At 36.7% G+C, this 14,027-nt stretch overlaps 1 protein-coding gene across 6 annotated transcripts; it reads left to right on the top strand.

Moving 5' to 3' along the window:
* The first annotated feature begins 8,704 nt into the window (after positions 1-8,704).
* LOC103440384 (glucose-1-phosphate adenylyltransferase large subunit 1-like) lies at positions 8,705-14,027 on the top strand. Of its 6 annotated transcripts, none has more exons than XM_070806051.1 (15): positions 8,705-8,863; positions 9,177-9,398; positions 9,558-9,686; positions 9,856-10,026; positions 10,331-10,423; positions 10,570-10,653; positions 10,728-10,783; positions 11,312-11,405; positions 11,971-12,156; positions 12,415-12,495; positions 12,787-12,873; positions 12,951-13,055; positions 13,174-13,280; positions 13,376-13,436; positions 13,595-14,027. In XM_070806051.1, the coding sequence occupies exons 2-15, from the start codon at positions 9,195-9,197 to the stop codon at positions 13,694-13,696; spliced, it is 1,560 nt and encodes a 519-aa protein (XP_070662152.1). In that variant the 5' UTR covers positions 8,705-8,863; positions 9,177-9,194; the 3' UTR covers positions 13,697-14,027. The 6 variants fall into 6 exon arrangements, with proteins under 6 accessions (XP_070662152.1, XP_070662153.1, XP_070662151.1 ...); XM_070806052.1 differs by having other exon boundaries at positions 8,719-8,863; positions 9,186-9,398; XM_070806050.1 differs by having other exon boundaries at positions 8,725-8,808; positions 9,186-9,398; positions 9,564-9,686.

Raw genomic sequence — 14,027 nt, 5'->3', positions numbered from 1 at the left:
AGAAAGAGAGAGAGTGTAATTGTGAGGTGTGTGTTATTTCACTCCATTGTGCCTTTATTTATAGTAATAGGAAGGTAAATTCCTTACCCCAAAAGAATTATAGCTCTAATAGGATAATATCTAACTCTAGAAAATCTTCTAGGATATCTCAAATACTTTAGGATTTACACAATCACATTTCTAATCTAGTAGGACTGCAACACTCCCCCTTGAGTGTGTATTTACTCAAGTAAATGACGCATCATGTCTTCAACGATGAAGTTTAGTTGATAAAGTCATAAGCACAATGAGCAAATGCGAATCTCAGATCAACGGAAGAATGCATTAAAGGTAAAACTCACAAAACCTCGCTATAATAAAATTCAAGGTGGGATAAAAATCCATAAACTAAGGAGAAAAGTGAGAAGTTGCATTAAGTCAAAACTAAACGTCTTCTGGACGCAAGTAGAAGAGCTCACAGGGGTATGACCAGTCAAGATGGGTGCCTTGTCAAAACCTAGTTAGTTAGCAAAAACCCAATGGGAAAAATGCTCATAATCATTGGCAAAAAAGAGTGCATTAAGATCAAGTGAGTATACTTCTAGATACCCCCCCTAAGTTTAACAAAACTTCCAAATGAGAACTACAAGCATTGCATATGAATAGTTATGCATACCAATTCCTCAGACAAGCTTCTGGAAGGTTGACTTTAGTAGTGACATCATGTAGAGGTTGGCAAGGTTGTTTAGGATTGGTTTGCATGACTTTAATGTCCTGATGCTTTGCTGATGTGATGTAGATGCAATATGTCTTGGCGTTGACTTTATTGATGTATCATGTCTTGGTCGGGTTGATACATGTGTCATAGTCTTCATGGATCATCGTCAGGACTCAATGATGGATGAAAACAACAAGTACCTCGAATATGCTCAACAAGAGCTCTCAACCATGTCTCGCATGTGGCGTAGTGAAGTGAGATGAGTCTTAGAATGATTCTAAGATTTCGCAACCAAGGTCATATGTGGACCTCCAAGATATTGCGAGATCCCTAACGGTAAAGACATAACCATTAGGGGACATGCCTTGTGCGAGTTTGATAAGTAACCAGTATCAGCATAACAACAAGACAAGCATCATTCCGAGGATTGAGAAGGTCGGTCAACTCAGGATGCGTTGGGATAAGCCCAAATCCGTAGTACTTTCAAGGTAGTGGAAAACGTCTTTAATACCAATTCAATGGTTGAGTGTAGGCGTGGTGCTACATCTGTACCAATAGATCAACAACGAATGAGATGTCCTGTCTAATGCAATGAACTAAGTACAACAAAGTGAAAAGTTGAACTTAGATATGGAACTTCGGATTCCATAACCTCTTCAAGGGTTTCATTTGCATATAGCATATGGAAGATCATAGGTATACTCAAAGGCAACTTCAGGTCAATGCGTAAATGAGTTTTCCCAAGATCCTTCATCTCAAATTCCGTCTTCAGGTGCGAGGCAATTTTCTCAAGCTCTTCCTAAGTCTTAGTGAGATTCATATCAACGACATAAACTATAACTCTAGCAATTTAGAATAAGACTTCATAGTTTAACACGTAAGAGCATAATTCATATCCCTAACTGATCAAATAATCACTTAGACGGGTATACCATATCCGCCGGATTGCTTTAATTCGTAAGTGAACGCCTTAAATGAGTTGAGAGGGTGTTCCGTGGTTTGGAACTCTTTGAACCAGTCCATGTAATTCTTCGAGAACTACATGTACATCTTTGTATCAATATCCCCATGGAGAAACACTAACCATATTTCATAATGTTGCAATCAATCACAAGGTGTTTGAGAGAAACCTTGCATCGTAAGACGTGCATAATATTGCACTATTTCATTCATCTCATTACGCTTCATTTCCCACTTGTAACACAACAGGGTTACCTTGGGTAGCGTAGGAACTACAAGTCCAAACACATTTTGGTAAGAAATTTAACCTAGATTGTGATTTCAGTTGTCCAATCAGTTATACGTTGTCACTAATCAATGGAACACGGTTCGATATCGTCGCTTTTCATTTATGTCGGTGCCTACCATATAAGTGAAAATATCATCGATGATAATCTCATTCCAATTCCATTATCTCAACCAAACTAGTATACTGGACCAAGAACTTCAAGTCTTGGGAGTAATCCAGATTAATTTCATGAATTTCATGAGATGGAAATGATTTGAGACATCGATTGAGTATGGATTCATGTTGTGCCATGATCTTCCTCTTCTAGGGAAGTGAACCCTATGAACTGAGTGATTTGTCATGCTTCAGGTTGAGACAGATTAATTGACTATCAGTTGGTGTACCGGAAAGTCCAACAGGGGCGGCCAAACCGTCCAATAGGGGCGGCACACCCCTAAGGGATGTTGACTTAACGTTCGTTAAGTATGTCCATCCTTGCAGGCATGTTTGCAACTAGTATATAATCTCGTCACTTTAGCTAGATTAGAAGAATATGTTTGGAGCAACATTCTGAAAGCTAGAATACAACGCACTGCTTATCACACTTGTGAGGTATGGAGATTGAGATGAGACATAGTGGATAATGTCTATGCAAATTCGCAACAGGGCCGACCTTAGCCCAAAGCTATTAAGGCCTTTGTCCAGGCCGAAATTTAGAGGGGCACCAATTTTTTTTTACACATACATTATATATAGAAAAAAAGTTTGCTTCAGGCCCTAACGTCTTAGACTCTTGGGCTTTTGTTCATCAATTTCGTCTTCAACACCTCGTAAATTCTTCGGTCTTTGATATGTCTTCTAACTTTCAAGGACCAAGTTCCAAGTTCCAACAACAACAACAACAACAACAAAGCTTTTTCCCACTAAGTGGGGTCGGCTATATGAATCCTAGAACGTCATTGCGCTCGGTTTTGTGTCATGTCCTCCATTAGATCCAAGTACTCTAAGTCTTTTCTTAGGGTCTCTTCCTAAGCTCGGTTTTGTGTCATGTCCTCCATTTGATATGTCTTCTAACTTTCAAGGACCAAGTTCCAAGTTCCAAGCCTTAATTAATTAAAGGGATCATGATTCATGAATCCGTTCTTTCAACGAGCAATGACTGTATATTGCAAAATTCACAAAGGGCCACAACCCAGAATTTCGAAGCAATTTCCCCAATTATAAATTACCTTCGACTATTCATCTTTGTAAACTTTTCGTCTCACAGACTCTCCGTCTCTCACAGTCACAAACCTGCAGTGCCGGAGGCTGCACGGTGACGCAGTCTTCCAGTCGACTATCAACATGCTTCCATCTTCTAATTGATGCAGTCCTTCACTTCCAGTCATCGTCCACTTCTGATTCTTTGAAAATCAGTCCCACAGCCTCAGAAGGGCCAAACCATGTTGGGGCCAATTCTGAGTTCACCCAAATTTGGTCAATTCTTTTTGTGTTCAATTTTCTCAATTTTTTCATTCAAGTTAATTTTACTCTTTGCAAATTAATTTTAATTTTATATTTACAAATTACTTAATCAGTTTTAATTTCATATCAGGATTGCAAAAACAACAATGTGTCGTATTAAGACTGCAAAAGTAGCAAAACCCTTGCGTCAAATGGCGAGTAGGTAATTTTAATAATATATGTAAAAATTTCAATTGCCTGTTGCCAATTTTTTTATTTATAATATATGCTTAAATGATATGTTAGTATTTTTTATAAATATAATATATGTTGGAATGATAATTTAAATTGAAAATTATTGAAGTCATGTCGTTTAGGAAACAACTCTGTGCTAATATGAAAAGAAAAAAATTATTGAAGCCATGCTTCAAAAAATGCAAGAAGACGATTTCTTAAAGGTTGAAATTTCTAGGAGTTTTTCTTGGAATGGTTGTATATGATTTTTCTTTTGATCCTCAAGGTTTAGGTACTATATCCCTGTTGTATGCATATTTTTCAAGTATTATAGCCCCCCTCCCCAAGCTTCGACTAGATTCTAGCTCTATCTAAATAATTTTTTTAGAACATGTTCGGTATTAAAAAAAGCACATTTGATCGTTCACCTTGGACATCAAAAAAATAAAGATCGACCCTGTTTTATGAACACCTATTCAGTGTATCGTGATGTTTGTAAATGTCATGAAGCCATGTGTAGGATGACTCCTTATTCCAGAGATGAGAGCCTCATGACATATCTGAAGCACTTTCTTAGTAGAGTTGGTGGAAGTGGAAAAACCTGTTGATAGATTGGCCCTACCATGGCACTCAAACAGGGCATGTACGTCCATTCACCTCTTTTCCAAAAGTTGAACAAAAGGAATTATGACTATTCATACTTTGGCGGAATGCTTTGATATAGTGGATGATTTGGCTGATCGAGATGAAAAGAGTGAAAGGACGAAAACCGAACCAGACTACCTTAAGTGAGCTGACAAAAGTAGGGGTGACAGGGGTACTCTTCCCCGTTCACCGCGACAAGCTACTAGAAGATGACATCGGGACAAACAAATTCCACCAAAGCCAAAGCACTACGCTACATTGAACACCACTATCAACAACATCCTCCACAACATAAAGGACAAACTATTCCTCTGACGCCCAAAGACGCTCCCAGAGGACCTGGCAAAGAAAACCTCGAATGAGTAATGCTCTTTTCATAAGAGCACTGGGGGCTGCCGAATGCTGAAGGATCATATTAAAGAACTACTCGATCAGGAGGCATTGCTTGGCGTTCGTCGGAGACAAGGCAAGGAAAGAAAGCTCAGTTGAACCCAAGGATACGGATTGATCGGACAAGCACACCGAGGATGAAGATTAGTATCCAGCGAAAAAGCCCACTCTCAACATAAACTGACAAAGAGGTGATGGAAAAAGTTGCTAGAAATTCGACACCCATCACCCAGAGATGGACTCCCTGCCGGCGCCTTCAGATAGAATAAAAAATAGGTAAATCTGAACTGCATACAGTTTGATTCTCTACAACCAGATGGGAAGTCGGCAAGTAAACAAATTTAAATGGTTTTTTTTTTAATTTCTTAATTTATAATCCGCAACATTTAATTCCTTTACATGATTTTGTCTAGAATTCGTTTAAAGATATAAAATTTCTCTTCACTTTGTTAATGGGCTTGATTTTTCCCCATCTGTTTTGCAGTTTGAGTCTACTGAGTTCTGCGGATTCACTCAATTGCAATCATCTCTTCTGCAAGTAATCTCTACCTTCATTGTTAGATGTATTAATACTTGGAATGTGGTTGATCATAATACTAGAAGATCAGTGACTGGTTATCTAGTCTTCCTTGGTAATAATCCAATATCATGGCAATCAAATAAGCAAAGTTTTGTTTCTCTTAGCTCTACTGAAGCTAAATACAAAGCTTTGGCTCACACCGCGGCTGATTTAACTTGGATAAGGGCAGTTTTGAAAGACTTGGAGGTATTTCTACCAACACCACCAGTTATACATTGTGATAACATGTCTGCGATTGCATTGAGTGCAAATCCAGTGTTTCACTCTAGAATTAAACACTTGGATAGGGATTACCACTTTGTTCGGAAAAAAGTGCAGCAAGGTGATTTGGAAGTTTCCTACATTCCCACTGAAGACCAATATGCAAATATATTGACCAAAGGGTTACATGGTTCCTCCTTTGTGAAGCACTGTTACAATCTTAAATTTGGTAACCCAAGTTACGATTGAGGGGAATATTGACCAGTTTCGATTGATAAGAAGGGTAGTATGGTCAAAAAGGTAAAATGGTGCTCATATGGCAAACTCTTAAGTAAGGCAATTGGTATATTTGGAAGTTAGTTATAATCGGTGGGAAAATTAGTTAGAACTGTTAGTACTAGTAGCTTAAGAGATAAGGCAGCCATTGAGATATATAAGTGTGTAAGAACCTTGTAATATTCATTCGAGCAATATACAGAAATCCATATCTCTTCTCTCTCTGCAATTTTCTTTCTTTCTTAAGTTTTCTGCTTTTCTTCGGTTCTCTGTGAACTATTATCAGTTCCGACTTGAAGTTGGCGCGGCAACCTCTCCTCACTCTCCTCCTAGCCTCTCCATCCTCCCCTAACCCCTCGTAGCTCCCTTTTGGACACTCCACCTCCCACCCTTTCCTCTGACTAGCTTCCTCAGGTGACCTTTCCTTCTTAATTTTTCATTTCTATCCCTTCAGTAGTATAACCATCAGTTCCTTTACCCCACCATTTTGTGGGCAACCAGGGCTCCATGGCTTCCATGAAACTTTCACCCTAATGTCGAGATATGCCACATCCAAAGTGTTTTCTCTTGATTTAAGGCAAGATATATGGTTTGGGGTTGGTTTATTGGTTGTTGGTGGCACGGATCCACCTCCCACAACTAATTCTAATGGTGTTATTGTTCACCATATTGATTTCACGGTGGTGCTGCCCTTACCTGGCCAGATCTGTGATGGCTCCGCCTTGCTTCTCTTGTGGTAGCAGCAGATTTCACAAATGTAGTATCGTCTCAAATAGAAACGACCCAATCAGTGGAGATGAGCTGACGGTGGACTCCGTTTCTCAGAATAGTGTTTGTTTCATAGTTACCACGTCTAGTTGTTGGTGATGTCTCGCCTAGCGAGTGATGCAATGTCGCATGTCAGGGATGGTTTTTGTGGTCTCACTTATCAGCGATGACATTGTGTGTGCTGCAATATAGTTTACTGCGTCAGCCGTCTATGTGGAAGATTTGTACCGGGTGCTTGTGCTGTTACAGAGGTGCTTGTGGTAGTAGTTAAGAGTTTTACTTTTAAGCTTATTTGTATGAATTATCTCCAAACCAATATTTTTTAGTCACTGAAGAATGTACTCATACGACACCCCTTATAATTATGTTATTGTGGGTTTGTAATTGTGTTCTTATTTGTCAATAAAAATTACTATCGCTATTTGTTAAATAAAAAAAAAATCACAACTTATAACATTCTATATCTCTCTCATCTCCTTCTATAGTTGGCAAAAGCCTTGATAGTTTAGTGTCGCTGTGAAAAGTTCTAATGAAATGCGCATGTCAATATTTCTATCAGCTTTGACGTCACTATTATAATCACTTAATATATTTTTAAGAAAAATTAATGAAAAAGTCATCAAATCTTTACATTTTAATAAAAAACCACTCACTAACTTTATTTAATGATAAGGATAAAAAAATAATTAAAATATTAAAAAAACCCTAAAAAACCCAACTTGGGCTGGGGCGCATACCCCCCCTTCCCTTCCACACTCCTTTTTTTTTCTCACCTTTTTCTCCCATTATCAGCTACATTAACAGATTTTCTCCAAGATGACACACAAGCTCAAGAAATTGGATGGAGAGCTACATTAATTATTGTAGGTATGTAAAAAATGTGAGGAAATTTTAATTTAGTAATTCAAAATAGCTTTTTAAATATAATTACTGAGAACTTAATTTTCTCAAGGTTTTGATCTAAAGAGTCACTTATGGGTTCATCGTTTTTGGCGCAATTGGTGCTTTTACAAGACCAAAAAGGGTCTAAGTTTTAAACCTTACGAAACTGAACCCAGAATTAGACACTATTTATAAAACTTCATTAATAAGTAGATACTATTCATGAAACTAGACCAATAAGTAGGCACTATTTATGAAACAAGACCAATAAGTAGACACTATTTATGAAACAAAAACAAGAATTATGCATTATTTTCAAAACTAAAATAGGTGGAAACTATTTATGAAACTAGACTATACACTATTTATGAAACTGGAGTAAGAACTAAACAATATTTATGAAACATGACTAAGAATTAGACACTATTTATGAAAGTGGACTAATAACTAGACATTATTTATGAAATTGGACCAAGAAAGAGACACTATTAATGAAACTATACAAATTACTATACATTATTTATAAAATTGGACCTAATAACTAGGCACTATTTATAAAACATGACTAAGAACTAGACACTATTTATGAAAGTCAACAAAAAAACTGGCACTATTTATGATATTGGACCAATAAATAGTATAGTACTGTTCAACTTCATAAATAGTGTTCAGTTTCATAAATAGTGTACAGGTCCCAAGCATCACATTTTTTTAATTGTGTCATTTTCATTAAACTTTAAGATTTTTTTGTCCTTTTTATTAAAATTTAAGGGGTTTTCATTAAAATTTATTTATTTTTCTTTAAATAAAGTTATAGCATGGTTTTTTGTTAAAATAAACTTAGCCTAATCCATTTTCATGAAATTTCCCATATTTTTAAAGGAAATTTTAATGAAAAGCTCCCGGTATTGTTCATTTTAACAAAAAACCACATTTTTACACTAAAAAGTCAATCATGGTACTATTTACTTTACCCTTTATGTTATCCTTATCGTTAAAATTCAAAGTTTTCAAGTCATTTTCATTAGTTTTTCTAATTTTAAAGGTTAGGTGACCATTTGCGGACCAAAATGAAACAACCACCATAGTTCTGGGAGCAAAATTATAATTATCTCAAAAGGTTTTAGTATCAATTTATTTATTTATATTTGTAACTTAATTTAAATAACATTAAGGTGTAACTACAATTAGAAGTTTTTAAAGTTTGTCGTGAAGGGTTCCAAGTCAATAGAGGTTTTAGATTCGATTCTTGTTAAAAATGAATTTAAACCATATTGTTACTAGCCGAAAGTTGACCCATCCCTTTTTAACGTAAATAATATAGTTCGTTAAATAAAAAACAAATAAAAATAAAGCTAATAACTTTCTTTAAACATCATTCATGTATTTCACTCATTTCTCTCAACTGTCCGGATCACTTTTCTCCCTAAATTTCTGCAGATTATACAGCTTACAATGACACCTGTATTCACTGTTAAACTCGGATTCTGTTTTGGTTTTCCATTTTTACTGTGAAAATGTTTGGTTCTTGGACTTGTGTGATTACTTGAGATTCTACTTTTTAGGAGTATCTGTCGTCTGGTTTATATCCACCATTTTCATTCAGAAATTCTGTTTTGGCGTGTTCGGTTTGATATTAAACATGCTATAAATGAGTTTGATTATGTCTCTGATTGCCACTTAATATTAATAATCTTTGTGTGATCTATACGTTACTTGGTTACTTAGTGATCAGATCACATCTCTTACTTTACCGAGATTTGGGTTTTACTGGGATTTTGGTTTAACTGCTGTCTGAGTTTACAATTTCTGATCGGTTAGAATTCTATTAGAGTTCGCAGGCAACAGGAATGGATTCTTGCTGTGTGGCTTTGAAAAACACCCATTTGAGAAAACCAAGTGGTTTCTGCAATGGTGATTCTGGGTTTTTGGGGGAGAGGGTTAGAGGGAGTTTTAATAACAGGCTTTGGGCTAATCAGTTGAGAACTGGCAAGAGGAAGGTGAAACCTGGAGCTGTTCTTGCTGTTCTTACCTCAAAAGACACCGAGGCTGTCGTAAGTTAATCCTTTCTTACATTCGATTGCCCATTTGATAATTTTCGAGATGAATATAATTTGTATGATCGATCACTGCCATTTGTGTATGTTAGTATTTGTTACTTCGTTTATGTGTATGATGAATTATGAAAAATGTTTTCTTAATCTTGGCTTCAGTCTCAGGCTCTGCAAATGCCATCGTTACCTAGGCGGAGGGTGGACCCAAAAAATGTAGCTTCGATTATATTAGGAGGAGGTGCAGGGACTCAGCTCTTTCCTCTTACCATAAGATCAGCGATACCCGCGGTAAGATCAAATATGTTTATGTATATATTGGAATTTTTCTGATTTATGCAGACAACTTTGGTTTTATGATTCTTAATATTGGTGACCGTACATGCTCATGATTTGTTCATGTTTGTGAATTTATATTGATTTTGATGTTTTATTATGTGTTGATTTGGCACAATTGCAGGTCCCAGTTGGAGGATGCTACCGGCTTATAGACATTCCAATGAGCAACTGCATCAACAGCAATATAAATAAGATTTTCGTACTGACGCAGTTTAATTCTGCTTCTCTCAATCGCCACATTGCTCGCACCTATTTTGGAAACGGTATCAACTTTGGGGATGGATTTGTAGAGGTATTGAATCCTTGAAGGCATTCGTGATTGAAAACTAAATAATATGACAGTAAATTTCGTTGTAGGCTGATGATTATATAAACATATTGCAAAAAATCAACTCTCAAATTGACAAATTAGTCTGTTAGGGAAGTTTCTTGTTGTTTTCTGGTTAATGAAGCGGTTCTCATTATATAAAAAGGAAAGAACAATGGATTTTTTGTTTCAGTGGATAAAGTTGTAAAAAAAAGTACATTCAGTAGAATGTGCACTTCTCAAATTTTCTGTTTCAAGTTCATTGATTATTTGGTGGCTTCAAGAGCAGGTGCTGGCAGCCACTCAAACGCAAGGGGAAGCAGGAATGAATTGGTTCCAAGGAACAGCAGATGCTGTGAGGCAATTTATATGGGTTTTTGAGGTGGGCAAGCTATTTTCCAACAATGGTTTTGTTTAAAAATTAAAGAAGGGGGTGAAGCGATAGCAGTAATTGGTCTGTCTGTTGTTCTTTTGGTTTTGCACATAGCTTGATCTCAGGTACGATGCATTGCATTGTTTCTTTTGTAGGATGCCAAGAACAGGAATGTTGAGAATGTAGTGATTTTGTCTGGCGATCATCTTTATCGAATGGATTATATGGACTTTGTGCAGGTATAATCATTTCCCTTCACAATGGACTTGTTATTGTTTTTGAATTTTTCTTACGCATTTTCCATGATATGCAGAGTCATGTTGATAGAAATGCCGATATTACAATTTCGTGTGCAGCAGTGGGTGACAGGTCTGTTTTTTTTTCTCCTTTTTGTAAATGTTTTAATGGTTTTCTGTGGGTTGTTGATAATGTTTGTTGGTTTACCTCAATCTCAAATGCATAAGCTGTTGGCTTGTGAGTCGACTATTGTTTGATATTCTAACATAACTCTCACGTATGGTCTTTTCCAACACTAGAGATCCCATATGTGTAACTTTATTCTTTGTTTACAACTAGTTACAAAAGTTTGGATTTGATTGTATCGTGTAAACTTTTTTTTCGTTGTTCACAACTTTTTACAAAGGTTTAAGCTGTTGCTCTCATGGGCCAACCTTGCTTGTATTTATTCTAACAATTACACATTGAAGACTATCGGAACATCAATCGTTGTAGCAGTTTCCTTATACACGCTATGTTACTTAAGGATACTTAGGAGGCAAAGAAGAAAGATAATATCAAATATATAATAAGTCCCCAACCCCAACCCCAAATCCTCATTCTTATTATCTTTTTAGTATCGCTCTTAAATTTGTCTAAAGTTGAATACATGTTTTCCAGTCGTGCGTCTGATTATGGATTGGTGAAGATAGACAGCAGAGGTAAAATCATCCAGTTTGCTGAAAAACCAAGGGGAGCTGATCTAAAAGCAATGGTGAGCAAGAACCAGCAGATTTATTTTATCAGATTATTTTCTCGCTTTCAGTGAGGTCCTTTGCACTTGAATTGCTTTCCACCCTCTTTGAAAATAACTTTAGCATCCTGTTATCGTATTGCTCATTATAGTAGCATTGGGAGGAAGGAATGGTTGGATGATGCTTTTCATTGTTAAGTCTTTTTTACACTATCCATTGACACTCAATCTTTATGCTTACAAAGCCTAGTTACTACTCGTTCCATTTAAGCCGTTTGTAAGTCAAATCATGGACATCAGAATGACCTCCGAAATGATACCACAAAATCAATTACAATATGATATCAGATTTCTTCTCTCTCTCTCACTCACACACACACACACACGCTCCATCTCATCCATTAAAGGCATTAAGTTTATTTGGAAGTAAAGTTAAAATATAGACGAGAATAAGACCATGAAATGCTGATATGGTATGTATTTTATTTGTGTTTGAACATTTACCTTGTACTCGGATGTACATAATTTAATTTATGTGAAAATTTATTTGACGTCAGTTTTACCCTTCTTGGTTGATATTCTGCAGCAAGCAGATACCAAGATTCTGGGATTGTCACCACAAGATGCCAGGAAAAGCCCCTATGTTGCATCAATGGGAGTTTATGTATTTAAGACAGAAGTTTTGCTAAATCTTCTGAGGTGGAGGTATCCGACATCCAATGACTTTGGATCTGAAATCATTCCTGCGGCAGTGAGAGACCACAATGTCCAGGTAACATAACAATTATAGTTGACGTGTCATCTATGAGAATGCAGACAAGTTTCTCCATCTCCATCAAGGCTTGACTACCCTGATTTTAGGATTTAATGAAACAGCAGAGTGAAGCCTCAACTGAAAGACCATAAATTTTGTGCCTTTTGTATCAACAATTCATGATTTTCATGTTTTCTACGTACCTATTGATCTGTTTATACTCAGACATTGAGTTTTGAAGATAACGTTACTGTAAATTACCTTTCTCATTTACAGGCATATATGTTCAGAGACTACTGGGAGGACATTGGAACTATAAAGTCTTTCTATGATGCTAACTTGGCCCTTACCGAAGAGGTAGAGTCATTGTTTCCATAGGGGCAACTTTTTTTTATTCCTTTCCCCTTCAGTTCCCATTCCTCGAGTTCATTAAGTTTGTATAGTAATTGCATACATGCCTTTCCTTTTTGTCCCGGGCACCCTGATATTGCACATCATAACGTTTGAACACAGAGAAGATACAAATCTCTACAACGATGTAGAGTTCTTACGTAATATCTTAATCTTAATGCGAAGCAAACAGCAAAAGCATTTTCTATCCCTGATACGTGATTAACACCTGGGAAAATTGCGTTATCTATTTTTCAGATTCCGAAATTTGAGTTTTATGATCCAAAGACACCAATCTTCACCTCTCCTGGATTCTTACCACCAACAAAGATTGATAACTGCCGGGTATGTTACAGACTTAGACTCTTATTGGTAACTTAACTGAGGTATCTCTCTTCTCATGCATTTGTTGTTTTTTGCAGATTGCAGATGCAATAATCTCACATGGATGTTTCTTGCAAGATTGTAGTGTCCAGCATTCAATTGTGGGTGAACGTTCACGATTGAATTATGGTGTCGAAATCAAGGTTAGTTATCATAGATTTGGAACAGAAAATTTGACGATGTGGCCATTTTGTTATTTGTTTACCTTTTGTTTACCTTTTCTCAGATGACTTAGTTTATTAAGTTGTTCTCTCATTGCAGGATTCCATAATGATGGGTGCCGACTATTACCAAACTGAATCTGAAATCGCATTGCTGCTTGTAGACGGGAAGGTCCCAATTGGTATTGGAAGCAATACAAAGATTTGGTAACTAGACTCATAATTCGAGAAACGGTCCTTTGCTTTAATTGAAATACAGAATGCCGAGTTCTCTAATTATGTCTTATGATTCTTCCTTGAAGGAATTGTATAATTGATAAGAATGCGAGTATAGGGAAGGACGTAATGATCGTGAACAAGGATGTAAGCATGGCTTCCCGTGATCTAGTCTTATTTCTAGGCTACATTTATCTTTTCCTTCTACCTCTTAACCAAAATTTTACCGGAGAAAGTTTTCATTAGAGCAAATATATACTTTCGCATGCAATCTTACGGTCCATCTAAATTCTCTGGTCCTGTAGGGTGTTCAAGAAGCAGATAGGCCAGAAGACGGATTTTACATTCGCGAGGGAATCACAGTTATTCTGGAGAAGGCAACAATACGAGACGGCATGGTTATATAATGGTCTTAAACGTCTCAACTACTTTCCAAGGCCAGTTGAGAAATGGTAACGAGAAAAGACTCTTGCAGTCGCAGTGCGCATTTGGCAGATGAGTGAATAGCTTCTGCAGCATTTTGTCTTTTCAATAGCCAAGTTCCACCTTGGTTACTGTATTCAAACCAGAAAATCCTTCAGAACTCATGAGTTTGGATTTTATAAGCTTAAAGCGTTAGAGAGTCGCGAGATGTATAAGTTACAGAAAGCTGACCGCCGGCTGCTTTCATCCTTCATGGAGCAGTGAGTTTGAAATATGGTTGTATGTTGCATAACGAAAATCATTTTGTCTCAGAAA

Source organism: Malus domestica, chromosome 10 (assembly GCF_042453785.1).
Source record: "Malus domestica chromosome 10, GDT2T_hap1".
NCBI lineage: Eukaryota > Viridiplantae > Streptophyta > Magnoliopsida > Rosales > Rosaceae > Malus > Malus domestica.
Note: the sequence above shows the minus strand (reverse complement) of the source record. Positions and strands in the feature narration are given on the sequence as shown.

Bases quoted from the DNA above. Each gene is read 5' to 3' on its own strand.
- LOC103440384 (XM_070806048.1), top strand. The intron at 11,406-11,970 runs GTGAGCAAGAAC...GATATTCTGCAG, and splicing joins GAGCTGATCTAAAAGCAATG to CAAGCAGATACCAAGATTCT. The intron at 12,157-12,414 runs GTAACATAACAA...TCTCATTTACAG, and splicing joins TGAGAGACCACAATGTCCAG to GCATATATGTTCAGAGACTA.